We start from the raw sequence: 19,442 nt of genomic DNA on the forward strand, positions 1-19,442 counted from the left end.
ACAGTACACAGCTCTGCTACCTGCAGGTTACACATACAGATCTGCTACCTGCAGGTTACACATACATCTCTGTAACACAGTACACAGCTCTGCTACATGCAGGTTACACATACATTTCTGTAACACAGTACACAGCTCTGCTACATGCAGGTTACACACACATCTCTAGTGCAGAGCTCTATTTGATGGCTACTGTTCTGTACACTCTACCAGCTGCTGTGCACATCTGACCCCTCCCACACACGTGACTTGTCACATGGTCATGACGTCATCACAGGTCCTTTGCCTCTCCAGCAGCTAGCAGCTCCGTCAGGTGAAGAGTGTGTGTAGTAGGGCGTATTTTGAGTTAGGGAGGACGGAGTTTTGGCTGATGTCTGAGGGAGGACAGAGTTTTAGCTGATGTCTGAGGTCTGATGGAGTTTTGCCTGACGGAGGACGGAGTTTTGTCTGATGTCTGAGGTCTGATGGAGTTTTGGGTGACGGAGGACGGAGTTTTGTCTGATGTCTGAGGTCTGATGGAGTTTTGGGTGACGGAGGACGGAGTTTTGTGTGATGTCTGAGGTCTGATGGAGTTTTGTCTGACGGAGGACGGAGTTTTGTCTGATGTCTGATGGAGTTTTGCCTGACGGAGGACTGAGTTTTGTCTGATGTCTGAGGTCTGATGGAGTTTTGGCTGATGTCTGAGGGAGGACAGAGTTTTAGCTGATGTCTGAGGTCTGATGGAGTTTTGGGTGACGGAGGACGGAGTTTTGGCTGATGTCTGAGGGAGGACAGAGTTTTAGCTGATGTCTGAGGTCTGATGGAGTTTTGGGTGACGGAGGACGGAGTTTTGTCTGATGTCTGAGGTCTGATGGAGTTTTGGGTGACGGAGGACGGAGTTTTGTCTGATGTCTGAGGGCTGATGGAGTTTTGTCTGACGGAGGACGGAGTTTTGTCTGATGTCTGATGGAGTTTTGCCTGACGGAGGACTGAGTTTTGTCTGATGTCTGATGGAGTTTTGCCTGACGGAGGATGGAGTTGTGGATGATGTCTGACGATGTCCTAATATGTATGCCGTACAGTCATGCTCCGTCAGGTGATGAGGGAAATAGTTCCTAATTTGTGACCCCTCTATAAGGCAGACTAGTGCACCGCCCTACAATAACACAGGGGCCACACCAGGTCTCCAACAGGGGGGCGACCATGTGGCTTGGATAATAGTCGCACTGCACAAGTAGCCTCAGCCTAAATTTGTACAGTTCCTTCAAGCACCACCACCATAAGACAGGCTGGGCTATTTATCATAGGACTACGACCCCCACAATGTGTTTCTGGCCTTAGCACCAACTCATACAAGTTTGAAAAGCGCCACAGGTCGCGCAGCTACTACTACTCTGTGTACGAGCTGCTGCTGTGTATAAACGGTCGCGGGGAGGAGCTATCACCCAGCGCATCTCAGTCCCTCATTGGTCAGCGCTTGTATCAGGAAAAGGATTGTCTGCACCCATTTTAACTGACAACCGCTACAACCAATCATACTCCTCCTTGTCGGCAGCAAGCCCCGCCCTTCTAAAGGTCCGCCCTGCCAGTGTGAGGAGGAGGGCGGGACTTCCGTTGTCAGGGTGCTGGCGGCTCGGTTGCTGCTGCGGTGTGTCTGGGGAAGGCCCGGCATGTCTGGACGGTTCTGGTGGTAAACAAGGATGAACGGCTTCAGCACCGAGGAGGACAGCAGAGATGGGCCTCCCGCCCCGGCTGCTCCGTTCTTCGGACAGACGTGCTGTCTCATAGATGGAGGGGAGCGCTGCGCACGGCCGGCGGGGAACGCGTCGTTTAGTAAGAGGGTGCAGAAGAGCATCTCCCAGAAGAAGCTCAAACTGGACATCGACAAGAGCGTGAGTGCCACCCTACTGCTCCCGTATACAGTGTGCACTGCTGCCATATACTGTGTATATACTATCTGTACTACACTGCTGTACACACATACTGCTCCCGTATACAGTGTGCTGCCATATACTGTATATACTATCTGTACTGATCTATACTGTACTGCCGTACACATACTGCTCCCGTATACAGTGTGCTGCCATATACTATCTGTACTGATCTATACTGTACTGCCGTACACATACTGCTCCCGTATACAGTGTGCTGCCATATACTATCTGTACTGATCTATACTGTACTGCCGTACACATACTGCTCCCGTATACAGTGTGCAGCCATATACTGTATATACTATCTGTACTGATCTATACTGTACTGCCGTACACATACTGCTCCCGTATACAGTGTGCTGCCATATACTGTATATACTATCTGTACTGATCTATACTGCACTGCTGTACACATACTGCTCCTGTATACAGTGTGCTGCCATATACTGTAATGTACTGATCTGTACTGCACTGCTGTACACATACTGCTCCCGTATACAGTGTGCTGCCATATACTGTATATATACACCCCTGTGTATACTAGTACGTACTGATCTATACTGCACTGCTCCGGTATACAGTGTGCTGCCATATACTGTATATATACACACCTCTGTATATACTCTGTATACTAGTACGTACTGATCTATACTGCACTGCTCCCATATACAGAGTGCTGCCATATACTTTATATATACTATCTGTACTGTAATGTACAGATCTATACTGCTGTACACATATGGCTATATATACCGTACTACAATGTGCTGCCATATACTGCTATCTTACTATAGCAGTACGTGTCAGCTTCTCCAACATACAGTCCCATGTAAATAACATTGCTCCCCTCCCTCCAGGAGAGGGTTAACAAGCCCCTTGGAGGGTCTGGAGTGAGTGCAGAGCAGGTTCAGGAAGACCCGCTATACTGTACTGTATCGCTTGTCTCCAGTGATTACGATCTTCTCCGGGCTCAGAACTCCTGTGGAAAACCGCACAGCGTTCAGTGGGGGAAAAGGTCCCAAAACAAACACAAGCGTTAAAATGCAGTTGAAGAAATCTCATTGTGTGGATTGTGATGTGTAGAGCTGGCTGTAGACATGAGATGGAGACAGGATGCCCCCCAGGCTCAGCTGCCGGCAGGAGGCCTCTTGCTCAAGGACTTAAGTCTGTGGGTGCCCTAACACACTGTACAACTTGGGGCTTGCATGGAGCTGTAGTAAGCCACCTATATCTGTGCGTGTGCAGCGCTTGTACAGGCGTTATTGTGACTTCTGATGCTGCCACATACTATGCTGCTTTACCCACTCCTATATAATACGCTGCCACATCAGTAATGCACTGCTGGGCACTTCACTATATAGCAGGGATGCCCAACCTGCGGCTCTCCAGCTGTTGCAAAACTACAATTCCCAGCATGCCTGACAGCTTACAGCTATCAGCCTACAGCCGAGCATGGTGGGAGTTGTAGTTTTACAACAGATGGAGGGCAGCAGGTTGGGCATCCCTGCTATATACGATACTACCTCATACTCTATTCTATAATATACTGCTATATACAGTGCTTCTTTACACACATTTATATAATATACTGCCATATACTCTGTCTGAACATATACTGTACTGATGGATATATCAGTATATACTACCTCATTCTTCATATTATAAAGTATTGTCATATACTATACTGCTTTACACATGTCTATATAATACCACCTATCTATAAAATAATGCACTGCTATATACTGTACTGCTGGTCACATCCCTATATACTATACTACCTTATACTCTGTGCTGTAATACAGTGCCATATTCAGTACTACTTGCAATCCATCTATATACCATACTATAATATGCCGTCATCTACTATGCAGCCTTACAAACATCTATATCTAATGTTACCATGTATCTAAACTGCTATATACTGTACTGCTGGACCCATCACTATATATTATACTCTGTACTGTAATATAGTGCCATATTCAGTACTTTTTTTCACCAGTTTATACTACCTTATAATCTACAGCAGGGATGCTCAACCTGCGGCCCTCCAGCTGTGGTAAAACTACAACTCCCATCATGCTTGGCTGTAGGCTGATTGCTGTAGGCTTTCCGAGCATGCTGGGAGTTGTAGTTTTGCAACATCTGGGGGGCCGCAGGTTGAGCATCCCTGGTCTACAGTGTAAACTATATCATAAACTACCACATATGTATACAGTAATGCACTGCTATATAGTGTTGTGCTGGACACATCACCCACTCTATGCTACACTTACTTCTTCATACTGTAAACTGTAATATACTGCCATATACTGTACTGCCACTTTTCCTGAATTAATGGCAAGCCCCCCTCTCTTTTTTGACAGGGTCTTCTATACTTTTGGATATCCTATAACCCACTCATATTTTCCAGGTCCGACACCTTTACATTTGCGACTTCCACAAGAATTTCATTCAAAGTGTTCGGAACAAGAGGAAGAGAAAAACCAGCGATGATGGGGGTGACTCTCCAGAACACGACACAGATGTTCCAGAGGTGAGTTGTCCGCACTCAGGGGTCATTAGGTTCTCTGAACGCAGATTGTGATGGACTCTAATCTAGCATAACTCAGCAGTGAGAGTTCAAATTCCCTGCAGCGCCATCACAGGGGAAATTAAGTATTACACGGTTCTCATTGAGATCGGTGGGCTGTGTGTGTAAGGCTCTGGCACGCTGGGTCCTCCAGAGTAAGGTCCAGTGTGACAAGTTCTATCTAACGTTGAAATAACTGAGGAGAACATCATGCGTTCAGACAACCATGTCTGAAGATGACATTATCTGGAAGCAGCCGAACTGCTAAAGTCCTTGTAACTGGGGGCGCTGCTGAGTTGGGCAGTCCTTCTAGCTCTTTGTTGGCTCCCTATGGTCACATCATGGAGTAACGCAGCTTCTCTGCCTCTTCTGCAGGTCGACCTCTTTCAGCTTCAGGTGAACACCCTCCGCAGGTACAAGAGGCATTACAAACTGCAGACCCGTCCAGGACTTAACAAGGCACAGCTAGCAGAGGTAGGTCCTAGTGCTGGGGGAGCTTCCACATTGTAATATGCATTTCCTCAGCAGTGGCCACTACAGGAGAAATGTATAATTACATGCAACACATAACCAGGCAAAGTCTGCTGGGATACCAGCCCTTTCATAGTGGGGACAGGGGTTGTCATTTGGAGCCATACTCCGGCAACGCGTTTCAACTGTTACAGTCTTACTCATGACTAACATGTGGCTGTCATGAGCTGCGACCAATACAGGTCAGGTGGACACAAAATGTAAATGATACCTCGATTATTGCTTGCTCTCAGGACCCCATTCACTCTATGCTGCAAAAAGATAAAATAATAAAATGTTATTGGAGGACGTGTCCCTGGGGGTTTTGAATTCCAAGGTTGCAGATTATTTGTATGTGGCTGATCCAGTGACCCCCAAACTTCATGCACTATCCAAAGTGTATAAATCCACCACTGACCCCCCCAATGAGCCCTATAGTCAGGGTGATTGGTTCAGTGTGTGAAAGGATCGGGGGGTGGCTGGACAGTCCGTTACAACCTCTGGGCTTCCTAAAGGACAGCAGAGATGTGCTCTGCGATTTAAAGGGCTTCTGTCACCCCACTAAAGTGTTGTTTTTTTTTTGGGCTAGGTGAAATTAGTTATATTGCGATATATCACAATATAATTCTGTCACTTACTTTGATCCAGCAGTTTCTTCCAAAAACGAAGTTTTATCATATGTAAATTCGGTCTCTTCCAGCAAGTAGGGCGGCTACTTGCTGGTAGCTGCCTGCAGAAATCCGCCCCCTCGCCATGTTGATTGACAGGGCCAGCCGGGATCTCCTCCTCCGGCCAGCCCTGTCGGCATTTCAAAAATCGCGCGCCTCTGTGGGTTCGGCGCAGGCGCTCTGAGATGAGGAGGCTCGTCTCCTCAGCACTCCCTCAGTGCGCCTGCGCCGATGACGTCTTCTATTTCGGTGATGTCATCGGCGCAGGCGCACTGAGGGAGTGCTGAGGAGACGAGCCTCCTCATCTCAGAGCGCCTGCGCCGAACCCACAGAGGCGCGCGATTTTTGAAATGCCGACAGGGCTGGCCGGAGGAGGAGATCCCGGCTGGCCCTGTCAATCAACACGGCGAGGGGGCGGATTTCTGCAGCAGCTAGCAGCAAGTAGCCGCCCTACTTGCTGTTAGAGACCTAATTTACATATGATAAAACTTCGTTTTTGGAAGAAACTGCTGGATCAAAGTAAGTGACAGAATTATATTGTGATATATCGCAATATAACTAATTTCACCAGCCCAAAAAAAAAAAAACACTTTAGTGGGGTGACAGAAGCCCTTTAACTAATAAGTAGTGGAGCGAGGGCATGGTATGGCTGACCTGCGATGTCTCTGCTCTATATACACCCTGTAGGCCCTCACTTTTCAATTGCAGGGGCACATTTATTAAGACCGGCGTTTCAATAACTCCTATATCAGGTGGTGGATCATCAAAGTTAGGAAGATGCGCAGGCCTCTCCATAACTTCCGAGCTGTCTTACATTTAGACCTTTTTCTAAGCTTGAAACAGGAGTACAAAATGGTCAATGAGACGGGCCTGCCGGCCCATCCCCTTCCCCGCCAACAATTTTAGACCTGGCGTGAGCTTGTCAGGGATTATGATCCTGAATACAGTTTAATATGATCTTCAGCAGGTTCTCTGTAGAAATGGAGTTCATGAAGTACAGAGAGGAGGTGGGGATGTGACTGATGAGCAGCAGCCCTTGTATGCAGTCTCCATTACCACAGTCTGTCCTCTCTCTACTTCATGTCTTCTCATGAACTCCATTCCTACAGAGATTCAGCTGAAGATCTTATCAGCTGTATTCAGGATCATAATCCCTGACAAGTAGAGCAGAGAGGAGGATGAGGCAGCTCCATAGCTCAGTGTTGTGAAGTAACTTGTCCTCCTGTGTGATTAGGACAGGTTTTGTGTCTACTAATAGGACAGCCATTTTGTTTCTCCTGATGATTGTTCACTAGACAAAACAAACCATTATAACTAATGGAAGGTATTGGAGAATATATTTATAATAAAGTCTCCTATTTTAATTCTCCCTTTAAAGTGGTTCCCCAGGATTTACATATTGTTGACCTAGGTCAGTGATGGTGAACCTTTTACAGACCGAGTGCCCAAACTGCAACATAAACCCACTTATTTATCGCAAAGTGCCAACACAGCAATTTACCTTGAATACTACAGTCCAATATAGTATATCCTCCATGTACTTTATCATTTATCTACAATAGCCTGCCTACATTCAGTGCGCTACCTGTGCTGTTCATGGTGCGCCCTGCGCTGATGACTGACAGGAGAAGTCTAAGGCATATTGGTACACCATAGACGTTTTCCAGGGTGTGGGTGCCCACAGAGAAGGCTCTGAGTGCCAGCTCTGGCACCCGTGCCATAGGTTCGCCATCACTGACCTAGGTCATCAATATAAGATCGGTGGGGGTCCTAATGCCGGCACCCCTGCCAATCAGCTGTATGAAGAGTCTCCATGAGCATTTTGGCCTCTTTCTAGGCCATATTATGTCACGTTCATTGGTCACATGACCTAGGTGCAGCTGAGCTTAAAGAGGACCTTTCACTAGTATACAAACTAAAAACGAACTCTATCTTTGGGCAGAGCGGCGCCCAGGGGTCCCCCTGCACTTACTAGTATGCCTGGGCGCCGCTCCGTTTGCCTGGCTATGAGCTGTGTGCTGCGATTGGCCAGCACTGCAGCAAGGGACACGCCTCCTACAAAAAAATCAGTCCAGTACAACAGACGGAGCTGAGACACCGGAGCCTATACTGGGCGCCGCTCTGCCCACAGATAGTTAGTTTTTAGTTTGTATACTAGTGAAAGGTCCTCTTTAAGTGAATGGGGCTGAGGTGCTGTACCAAGCATAGCCACTATACTGTGCTTGGTAACCTGCAAGGAGGCTGTGGTGCCCTTCAAACAGTTGATTGACACGGGGTGCCGGGGGATGGACCTCCACCAGTCTCATATTGATGACCTATCCTGTAGATAGATCCCCAATATTTAAATTGCAGAGAGCCCTTTTAAGGAGATCCAGTACCCACCTTTCCCCCTCAGCTTGTAATACCCGGCACAGCCACAACTAAAAGTAGAGTGCTGTGCCTGGTAAGCAAAGAAGGGGATGCCTCACTTGGTGGGGTACTGCACCTGTTCAATGATGTCATTGTCTGGAGTGCCTAGAGTCGTACATGAAGGATAGAGCATCGATATTCCGGTCCTAAGGGACCTGTTAATTCTCTAACTTGATGACTAAATGTCCTGGTTTTCCTAATTCCTCATAGTCCGGAGTCCTGCCTGCTGGTAGATACATCATAAAGTTGGTTTTCTATATGATTTTTTTTTATATTCCAGCCTAACTTTTCCACTATTTCTCACTTGTTTTCTCCAGACTGTGAGCCGGCACTTCCGGAACATTCCTGTAAATGAAAAGGAAACCTTGGCCTATTTCATCTACATGGTGAAAAGCAACCGGAGCCGCCTGGACCAGAAATCTGAAAGCGGCAAACAGCTGGACGCGTAGCCACAGAGACTATGGGTTGGAAGAAGAAGCAACAAACTGTTATTTGTACATAAGAATAGTGAATGCGGCAAGACCACACATCCTGTGCCATAGCAGATGGTCCACAGGGGCAGATGGATAGGGACCAGGGCGGCACTGCGCATTGCATGAGGCCAGAAAAGCCCCCCATCCTCTTACTGCTCTATGCCTGGAAGATGTAGCGTGAGCTGCGTCCAGAGTGGGAGTAATCCTTACTGGTGGGCACAGATCTGTGTCTGTAAATGAAAGAGACATGAATGGCCAGAGACTGGAGGGTTTTTCTTTTGCTATTGGTGACAACCAGGGTTTGTAGATCCAGATCCTGGGACTAGAGGTGAGCACATTGGTTCATAGAAATGGATTTGTCTCATCAAGCAGAGTTCTGCAACGAGGTGTCGCCAACGCAGAGGACGTTCTCTATACCGATAGATTGACAAGGCCACCATCCCGGTTGGCCTTGACAATCTTGCGGCTGTGCCATTGCTCCAAGTAGCAACGCAAGCGCAGAGGCTCTACTTCCATGAGCGGTGCAGTGACTCTTCATGTGCCACTACCCATCGAATCGCTCATTTCCACCTGGGACCTTTACCTAAGTTCTTTGCCAGTCACTTGTCTGACGCCTTAAAAGCTCTACAGAGAAACGGAGACTATCTGCCCATCGACCAGTGTGATACCATAATAGTTATACCAGTGCCAAACCAAGGAGCGCAGCACTGACGAGAAGGCACAAGGGGCATAGAAGTTCTGTGTTGTAAAATAGAAACTTCTACAAGTACTGTTTGAAACCATTCTTCACAGTCGTCAAGATCTCTGCTTGCTGACGTTAATAGGACCTTTCATTGGTTACTTCCTGTGGATGAAACTCTCTCCTGGGTATGTGATGAGCGCAATGGTCCGGGGCTTGTCACAGTAATCAGAGCTATGTCTCATAAGGTGCCCAACACCTATGTGTCTGTTGCATGACCAGTAAATAATGCATGTTCTTGTTGAATGACAGCAAGCAGAGATCTTGAAAAAGGTGAGACATCTCTCACTATCCTCATTATACATCTCTCATTATCCAGTGAAGCTTTACTTTCTGAATCCAGTTCTGTGAAGTTCTGAAAAAGATTGTATGGCATCCACTCCATGACATGTCAGAAGTGCACACTGAATTACACCGCCCCCTTCAGGGGCACTGATTGGCAGTTTTGGGTGTAGCTGTACCCACTGGTATAACATTATTGTACTCCTAGGTCCGCCGCAGGGACGCGTTTTCTTCAGTGATGTTGAGGAAGGACACCAGTCCTGAATCCTTCTGCTTTGGATATTTCACTAAGGGCAAATTCACACGCGGCAAATCTGTTGCCGAAATTTCTATGACTGAAAATCCGTTCTATTCATCCGAATGGGCAAGCACATGGGTGTCTGCAAGCAGCATTGCATGTGATTCACCCCTAGTACAGTAGGTACTTGCAGACCCCATACTGAAGCAGCTTCCCCCACTCCAGCGGGTCTGATTCTCAGCAATAATTGGCGCTCACATTGGCAGCTGCCTCTCCAGGACCGGACGTGATCTTTTTATTTTTTTACTATGTTTTCATAGCCCCCGTATATCCGATTCACCCAGACCCTTCCAGTGATTGTCACATTTACTTGTGGTTGTGATTTCCATGTTGTAACGTCGGGCACCTCTATGTATGTGATTGGCAGACAGTGCATCTGCTTGGTATAATCTGTATCCAACAATTGTTTTCTTCTTATGTGATGTTTTATAAATGAGTGTACTTCATCTGGTATTTGTCACTCAGTGTGTCTACCTGTATGACTGCGCTATAGTATTAGTCCTATAGAGAGGATTTGTCTGTAGTATTAGTCCTATAGAGAGGATCTGTCACCTCTACTGAAATGTCTCTAGTATAAGTCCTATAGAGAGGATCTGTCACCTCCGCTGACATGTTTCTAGTATTAGTCCTGTAGAGAGGACCTGTCACCTCTACTGAAATGTCTCTAGTATAAGTCCTATAGAGAGGATCTGTCACCTCCGCTGACATGTTTCTAGTATTAGTCCCGTAGAGAGGACCTGTCTCCTCTGCTGACATGTTTCTAGTATTAGTCCTGTAGAGAGGACCTGTCACCTCTGCTGACATGTTTCTAGTATTAGTCCCGTAGAGAGGACCTGTCACCTCTGCTGACATGTTTCTAGTATTAGTCCCGTAGAGAGGACCTGTCACCTCTGCTGACATGTTTCTAGTATTAGTCCTGTAGAGAGGACCTGTCACCTCTGCTGACATGTTTCTAGTATTAGTCCCGTAGAGAGGACCTGTCACCTCTGCTGACACGTTTCTAGTATTAGTCCCGTAGAGAGGACCTGTCACCTCTGCTGACATGTTTCTAGCATTAGTCCCGTAGAGAGGACCTGTCACCCTTGCTGACATGTTTCTAGCATTAGTCCCGTAGAGAGGACCTGTCTCCTCTGCTGACATGTTTCTAGCATTAGTCCCGTAGAGAGGACCTGTCTCCTCTGCTGACATGTTTCTAGTATTAGTCCCGTAGAGAGGACCTGTCTCCTCTGCTGACATATTTCTAGTATTAGTCCCGTAGAGAGGACCTGTCACCTCTGCTGACATGTTTCTAGTATTAGTCCCGTAGAGAGGACCTGTCACCTCTGCTGACACGTTTCTAGCATTAGTCCCGTAGAGAGGACCTGTCACCCTTGCTGACATGTTTCTAGCATTAGTCCCGTAGAGAGGACCTGTCTCCTCTGCTGACATGTTTCTAGTATTAGTCCCGTAGAGAGGACCTGTCTCCTCTGCTGACATATTTCTTGTATTAGTCCTTTAAAGAGGATCTGTCGCCGGGGGGGGGTCTGTCTGCACAGTTTGTCATTCATTGTCCAGTTGTTACTGACAGTTAACACCCAATCTATTCATTAAAAGGGTATATAAGATTCAAGGTGCAGATAGGGTCATTCTCAATAGCTTCACACACACGCTACTGTGCAATTCCAAGTCTAATTCTGTGTGTAAACGTATACCTGTCACCCAGCGCCTAAATAATAGACCTCAAATTTATATTCATCTAAATCTGTCATTATTGCTGTGGCTGGTCAAGTTATTTAGTGTCCGTCAAAGCACAGTTTTTGTTCTGGGTTGAAATACAATTCCCAATTTAGCAATTCTCAAAATTAGTGGTTTCTGCTGTATCAGGCCTACTTTAAATCTATCCCTAAAAGGGTATATTAGATTCAAGGTGCTGATAGGGTCATTCTCAATAACTTCACACACACGCTACTGTGCAATTCCAAGTCTAATTCTGTGTGTAAACGTATACCTGTCACCCAGCGCCTAAATACTAGGCCTCAAATTTATATTCAGCTAAATCTGTCATTACTGCTGTGCCTTTATTAGTGTAATACGGTACCTAAATAGATAGCCAGATAGTGTTAGGTGTCTGTAAAAAAAAGGCCTGAATTTGAATTCAATACATTGGGCCAAATAATATTTTTGTTATTGTGGTGAACGGTAACAATGAGGAAAACATCTAGTAAGGGACGCGGACATGGTCGTGGTGGTGTTAGTGGACCCTCTGGTTCTGGGAGAGGACGTGGCCGTCTGCCACAGCCACACGTCCTAGTGTACCAACTACCTCAGGTCCCAGTAGCCGCCATAATTTACAGTGATATTTGGTGGGGCCCAATGCCGTTCTAAGGATGTTCTAAATCCCTTTCCTCAGATACTGAGGTCAGGACTGTGTCGAATATTCTATATTCTGCCCTTGGGTTTTTACGCCCCAGGTGCATTATCTTGCACTTATCCACATTAAATTTCAGTTGCCAGAGTTCTGACCAGTTAAGGGGAGTATCGCAATACTTTTTCATGGTATCGAAACCGAATAAAAATTTTGGTATCGCAACAACTCTATTCTGAACCTTAGCACAACCTGCATGACCAGGCACCTGCATGCAAAGCATGAACTGCAGTGGAGTAAACACCTTTAAAAACAAGGAAGTCACTCAGGCTCCCCCTGCTACCTCTTCTGCTGCCGCCGCCGCCTCTGCCTCTTCCTCCGCCTCTGGAGGAACGTTGGCACCTGCCGCCCAGCAAACATGGGATGTACCACCAACACCACCACCTGCGTCACCAAGCATCTCAACCATGTCACACGGCAGCGTTCAGCTCTCCATCTCACAAACATTTGAGAGAAAGCGTAAATTCCCACCTAGCCACCCTCGATCCCTGGCCCTGAATGCCAGCATTTCTAAACTACTGGCCTATGAAATGCTGTCATTCAAGCTGGTGGACACAGACAGCTTCAAACAGCTCATGTCGCTTGCTGTCCCACAGTATGTTGTTCCCAGCCGGCACTACTTCTCCAAGAGAGCTGTGCCTTCCCTGCACAACCAAGAATCCAATAAAATCAAGTGTGCACTGCGCAACGCCATCTGTGGCAAGGTCCACCTAACCACAGATACGTGGACCAGTAAGCACGGCCAGGGACGCTATATCTCCCTAACTGCACACTGGGTAAATGTAGTGGCGGCTAGGCCCCAGGCGGAGAGCTGTTTGGCGCACGTCCTTCCGCCGCCAAGGATCGCAGGGCAACATTCTTTGCCTCCTGTTGCCACCTCCTCCTACTCAGCTTCCTCCTCCTCTTCCACCTGCTCATCCAGTCAGCCACACACCTTCACCACCAACTTCAGCACAGCCCGAGGTAAACGTCAGCAGGCCATTCTGAAACTCATATGTTTGGGGGGAGAGGCCCCACACCGCACAGGAGTTGTGGCGGGGTATAGAACAACAGACCGACGAGTGGTTGCTGCCGGTGAGCCTCAAGCCCGGCCTGGTGGTGTGCGATAATGGGCGAAATCTCGTTGCAGCTCTGGGAATAGCCGGTTTGACGCACATCCCTTGCTTGGCGCATGTGCTGAATTTGGTGGTGCAGAAGTTCATTCACAACTAGCCCGACATGTCAGAGCTGCTGCATAAAGTGCGGGCCGTCTGTTCGCGCTTCCGGCGTTCACATCCTGCCGCTGCTCGCCTGTCTGCACTACAGCGTAACTTCGGCCTTCCCCGCTCACCGCCTCATATGCGACGTGCCCACCAGGTGGAACTCCACCTTGCACATGCTGGACAGACTGTGCGAGCAGCAGCAGGCCATAGTGGAGTTTCAGCTGCAGCACGCACGGGTCAGTCGTACTGCGGAACAGCACCACTTCACCACCAATGACTGGGCCTCCATGCGAGACCTGCGTGCCCTGTTGCGCTGTTTCGAGTACTCCACCAACATGGCCAGTGGCGATGACGCCGTTATCAGCATTACAATACCACTTCTATGTCTCCTTGAGAAAACACTTAGGGCGATGATGGAAGAGGAGGTGGCCCAGGAGGAGGAGGAGGAAGAGGGGTCATTTTTAGCACTTTCAGGCCAGTCTCTTTGAAGTGACTCAGAGGGAGGTTTTTTGCAACAGCAGAGGCCAGGTACAAATGTGGCCAGCCAGGGCCCACTACTGGAGGAGGAGGTGGAGGAGGATGAAGCATGGTCACAGCGGGGTGGCACCCAACGCAGCTCGGGCCCATCACTGGTGCGTGGCTGGGGGGGAAACGCAGGACGATGACGATACGCCTCCCACAGAGGACAGCTTGTCCTTACCTCTGGGCAGCCTGGCACACATGAGCGACTACATGCTGCAGTGCCTGCGCAACGACAGCAGAGTTGCCCACATTTTAACGTGTGCGGACTACTGGGTTGCCACCCTGCTGGATCCACGGTACAAAGACAATGTGCCCACCTTACTTCCTGCACTGGAGCGTGATAGGAAGATGCGCGAGTACAAGCACACGTTGGTAGACGCGCTACTAAGAGCATTCCCAAATGTCATAGGGGAACAAGTGGAAGCCCAAGGCAGAGGAGGAGCAAGAGGTCGCCAAGGCAGCTGTGTCACGGCCAGCTCCTCTGAGGGCAGGGTTAGCATGGCAGAGGTGTGGAAAAGTTTTGTCAACACACCACAGCTAACTGCACCACCACCTGATACGCAACGTGTTAGCAGGAGGCAACATTTCACTAACATGGTGGAACAGTACGTGTGCACACCCCTCCACGTACTGACTGATGGTTCGGCCCCATTCAACTTCTGGGTCTCTAAATTGTCCACGTGGCCAGAGCTAGCCTTTTATGCCTTGGAGGTGCTGGCCTGCCCGGCGGCCAGCGTTTTGTCTGAACGTGTATTCAGCACGGCAGGGGGCGTCATTACAGACAAACGCAGCCGCCTGTCTACAGCCAATGTGGACAAGCTGACGTTCATAAAAATGAACCAGGCATGGATCCCACAGGACCTGTCCATCCCTTGTGCAGATTAGACATTAACTACCTCCCCTTAACCATATATTATTGTACTCCAGGGCACTTCCTCATTCAATCCTATTTTTATTTTCATTTTACCATTATATTGCGGGGCAACCCAAAGTTGAATGAACCTCTCCTCTGTCTGGGTGCCGGGCCTAAATATATGACAATGGACTGTTCCAATGTTGGGTGACGTGAAGCATGATTCTCTGCTATGACATGAAGACTGATTCTCTGCTGACATGAAGCCAGATTCTCTGTTACGGGACCTCTCTCCTGTGCCTGGGTGCCTGGGCCTAAATATCTGACAATGGACTGTTACAGTGGTGGGTGATGTGAAGCCTGATTCTCTGCTATGACATGAAGACTGATTCTCTGCTGACATGAAACCAGATTCTTTGTTACGGGACCTCTCTCCTCTGCCTGGGTGCCTGGGCCTAAATATCTGACAATGGACTGTTCCAGTGTTGGGTGACGTGAAGCCTGATTCTCTGCTATGACATGAAGACAGATTCTCTGCTGACATGAAGCCAGATTGTCTGTTACGGGACCTCTCTCCTCTGCCTGGGTGCCTGGGCCTAAATATATGACAATGGACTGTTACAGTGGTGACTGACGTGAAGCCTGATTCTCTGCTATGGGACCTCTCTCCTCTGCCTGGGTGCTGGGCCTAAATATATGCCAATGGACTGTTGCAGTGGTGGCTGACGTGAAGCCTCATTCTCTGCTATGACATGCAGACTAATTCTCTGCTGACATGAAGCCAGACTCTCTGTTATGGGACCTCTCTCCTCTGCCTGGGTGCCGGGGCCTAAATATAGGACAATGGACTGTTACAGTGGTGGGTGACGTGAAGCCAGATTCTCTGCTATGGGACCTCTCTCCAATTGATATTGGTTCATTTTTATTTATTTTATTTTTATTTTTATTCATTTCCCTATCCACATTTGTTTGCAGGGGATTTACCTGCATGTTGCTGCCTTTTTCAGCCCTCTAGCCCTTTCCTGGGCTGTTTTACAGCCTTTTTAGTGCCGAAAAGTTTGGGTCCCCATTGACTTCAATGGGGTTCGGGTTCGGGACGAAGTTCGGGTCGGGTTCGGATCCCGAACCCGAACATTTCCGGGAAGTTCGGCCGAACTTCTCGAACCCGAACATCCAGGTGTTCGCTCAACTCTACTATAGACTTTTATGTTCAACCGCCACACCAAACAGTGCATACAAGGCCCCATTCTTTTGATCATGGGGGTCCCAGAAGTCCAACTCCATCATCGGACACTTATCGCCTATCGCGTGAGTAAAGGCCCCTTTACACTGCTTGATGTTTGAGCAGAGTATTGCTAATGAAACTCATATGAGCGCTCATTAGTGATAATCTGCCTGTGTATAGGTGCTGCTGATTACCCAGTGAATGAACACAGGTAATAGGATAGTTCATATGGTCACCTAAATCATCAATTGCAGATAGTCTCTTTCCCAAAAGTCTACATTGGGCCTAGTAAAGGGGCCTTAAAGGAGTTATATCATAACTAATGTGAAAAATTAAATATGATACAGTACATGCAAACCTCTTTCTAACAAAGCTAGAACCAGCCCTGTACCTCACATGGATCCAGAGATCTCCCCATTCATTGCTCTGCTAGATTTATATCAAGCTGATTGCTCAAGGGGAGTATCTTTTCTGCTGCAGCTCAGGGGGCGTGTCTCAGCTCTCCCTATCACAGCTCAGGAAGCAGTTGAAGGATGAAACTGAGCATGTGCAGCCATCTAGGTGAGCAGGACAAATACAAACAGCAGGTGGCGTTATACCGGTACTTTACTTTTTGTTAACTCAGCAGCTATGCTACATTTCTTTTTTACATACAATTCTAAAAGGATTCAGTTTCAGGTACTGGTCTGAAAACCTAGAATATTTTTCGTGGGACATGTCATTCTGGATTAACCTTTTGTTTAAATTCACTTTATTGAGGTTTTTTTTTAACACAATTGGCATAAAAGTTCAGATAATAGCGTACGTACAAAGTACATATTTACGTACTAGAGTTTAGGATAAGTGTTCACAAAGTAACCAACAGAGTGTTACGTAAAGAGTCCACAAGGTATACAAGGTGTTCAACAGGCAGCTACAATAACAATACACTATTTTCTCTGTCTAACTGGTGTGTAGTTGCCATAACTGGCAATGGGACATGTCTCTATTAGGTCGCTAGCGGATACGAGAAAACCACTTTTGCCTCTGGTACTCAAACAAACTACAGACACAATAGACAAGACAAACGAAAACAAAGGACCAATGGGAAAATAGGGGGGGGGGGGGGGGAATTAGGCTATAGCTTTTAGGCTATACCTCTCCAGATCCTACACTTATTCCAAGTTTTAAAGGATAACTGTCACACTTAGACCCTAATTTCAATTTTCATATATATATAGTTACTAATAACATGATATTCCAGAATCAGTTACTATTAGACTGACGCACCCCATATTTAATAAGATTCAACCCTTAGCAACCAGTCTGCATAAAACTGCAATTTCACTATTCAGTTAAGATGGCCGCCACTGCCCTCACTCTGAGGCTAATCCCGCCTGCCCTCACTAGCCAGTAACAATAGCCCCCCAAAAGTGTCAGTAACCAAAGCCCTCCCCCTAAAGGGTTAATCTCCTGCAGCACAAAGGGGTCCTCTTACCACATGTTGCTTTCATTTATACACTGAGCAGATGGCAGATCTCCCTTCCCTGGTCTGTGCTGCTTCAACTCTACTTCTCCAGCTCTGCTGAGTGAGGGAGCGTCTGCCAAGTGCAGGGACAGGGAGAAGTGCACACAGCCCAGGCACTGGTATCAGCTGCTGGGGAGGACCTGGCTTTAATAATTTACACACAGTCCCTGGCTGTCAGTAATGTGACCTTGCACGCTGCGTCCTTCTGCGTCCTCCGTCCTTCAACAAATAGACGGACCATGCCTAGCTACCCTATTTTAAGCACAGGTAAAAGTAGGCAGTACAGGGAACAAAAATGTGGAATTAAGGGGCAATTGAATACACAGTGAAAAGTTGAAATAGGGCCACCAAGGAGATATTAATCACCACAATCCAATACTCCCAAAAATAAAAATAAATGACAGTTATACTTCAAGGAAGGACTCATGATTACTTTCAGTCCAGCCGATAAGCTCTTCAAAATTGCACACCTGATCAACCTTCAAACACCAACTTTCCAATGTAGGGGGCACAGGTTGTAACCAATGCAGCGGAATGAGTGACTTCGTCACAGCCAGTAGATGCGTAATAAGATTTGATCTAGAAGGACTATAGGAGTCCTCTGGTTTGGCTAGGAACACCATTGCAGGGGTGATGACGAATGGAGATTTTAGGAGACCTTGAATGGCTACCTCAATTTGGTTCCAGAAAGGAGCAATAGCGTCACACGTCCACCAGATGTGCAGAAAAGAACCTCTATGCTTCTGACACCTCCAACACCTGTCAGATTCAATACCCCTATGCAAAAAAAGGGACTCAGGGGTTTTGTACTAGCGACTCAATAGCTTAAAATGACTTTCTTGTAGTCTGACACAGCAAGAGAAGCCTTGGGCGTGTGACAGAATAAAGCGTGACTCTGAATCTGTTAGGGTAAGGTCGATCTCTCTTTCCCAGGAGCCCAGGTATATCGGCTTGAACTGATGTGAATTTATCGCAAACTGTTGGTACATGAATGAGATCTTCCTCATTTTGGGGAGGTCAGAAACCATCACCCTCTCGAAATCCGTGAGATTCCTAACTGCTGTGTTTAAAGCCAAGAATTTGGAGCAAATATGTCTGAAATGAGTGTAATAAAAGGACATTGTCATTGCAGGTATATTTTCAGGGAGGAAGGTCCTGAAAGTTTCCATAGAAGGAATCGACCCCTTTGAGAAAGCTTCTTGCACCGTCCACCTCTTTAGATTGCGCCATAACCCCTCCTTGGCCGAACCTGGGGAAGAGAGCAGGGCTGGTAGCGAGGACATTGGCATTAGCGGGGAAGGTTTTGGAGCTAAAGTGTTGCCCATTTGTCTCCACACTTCAACTGGGCCTTGAAACATTGGGCTCAAATCTCCATACGACATAGGATTGGATTTCGGAATCCACATGAGCCCTGAGACATCACCACCCTCTTCCATGTTAGGTAAGGCAAAGGGGTCAAACTCTCCCACTGGGAACAAAAATTGCAGCCATCTATTTAGTTGCACCGCTCTGTAATAGGACAGAACGTCGGGAAAGTCCAAACCTCCAGACTCCTTCTTTCTAATCAACATAGAGTAAGACATCCTAGATCTCCTGCCCTTCCATAGAAATCTCACAAGGAGGCTACGCACCGAAGCAAAGAAGGCAGGCGATAACAGAATCAGTACCATTTGTAGGATATAAAGGATCTTATTCTTAGGCATGATGTATGTCTTCACTAAGTTTCTCCTTCCTAGCCAAGAGATCCACAGTGGGTCATAGAATTTGAGGAGCTTATTGACCTCTGATACAAGTGGAGTAGAGTTCAAGCTATAAAGTTTGGTCATATCTCTCGAGAGGCGGATCCCTAGATATTTGATTGTAGAGGT

At 47.3% G+C, this 19,442-nt stretch overlaps 1 protein-coding gene across 1 annotated transcript; it reads left to right on the forward strand.

Annotated features, from left to right (window-relative positions):
- Positions 1-1,563: 1,563 nt before the first annotated feature.
- On the forward strand, positions 1,564-10,307 carry SAP30L (SAP30 like). Its single transcript, XM_044277885.1, has 4 exons — positions 1,564-1,871; positions 4,324-4,446; positions 4,858-4,956; positions 8,387-10,307. Exons 1-4 carry the CDS (start codon positions 1,680-1,682, stop codon positions 8,516-8,518), a joined length of 546 nt encoding a protein of 181 aa, XP_044133820.1. The 5' UTR covers positions 1,564-1,679; the 3' UTR covers positions 8,519-10,307.
- The last annotated feature ends 9,135 nt before the right edge of the window (positions 10,308-19,442 follow it).

This window comes from Bufo gargarizans, chromosome 2, assembly GCF_014858855.1.
Source record: "Bufo gargarizans isolate SCDJY-AF-19 chromosome 2, ASM1485885v1, whole genome shotgun sequence".
Lineage (NCBI taxonomy): Eukaryota > Metazoa > Chordata > Amphibia > Anura > Bufonidae > Bufo > Bufo gargarizans.

Coding starts and splice junctions, on each gene's coding strand:
- SAP30L (XM_044277885.1), top strand. CDS start 1,680: ATGAACGGCTTCAGCACCGAGGAGGACAGCAGAGATGGGCCTCCCGCC. Junction 1,872..4,323: donor AACTGGACATCGACAAGAGC/GTGAGTGCCACC, acceptor CATATTTTCCAG/GTCCGACACCTTTACATTTG. Junction 4,447..4,857: donor ACGACACAGATGTTCCAGAG/GTGAGTTGTCCG, acceptor CCTCTTCTGCAG/GTCGACCTCTTTCAGCTTCA.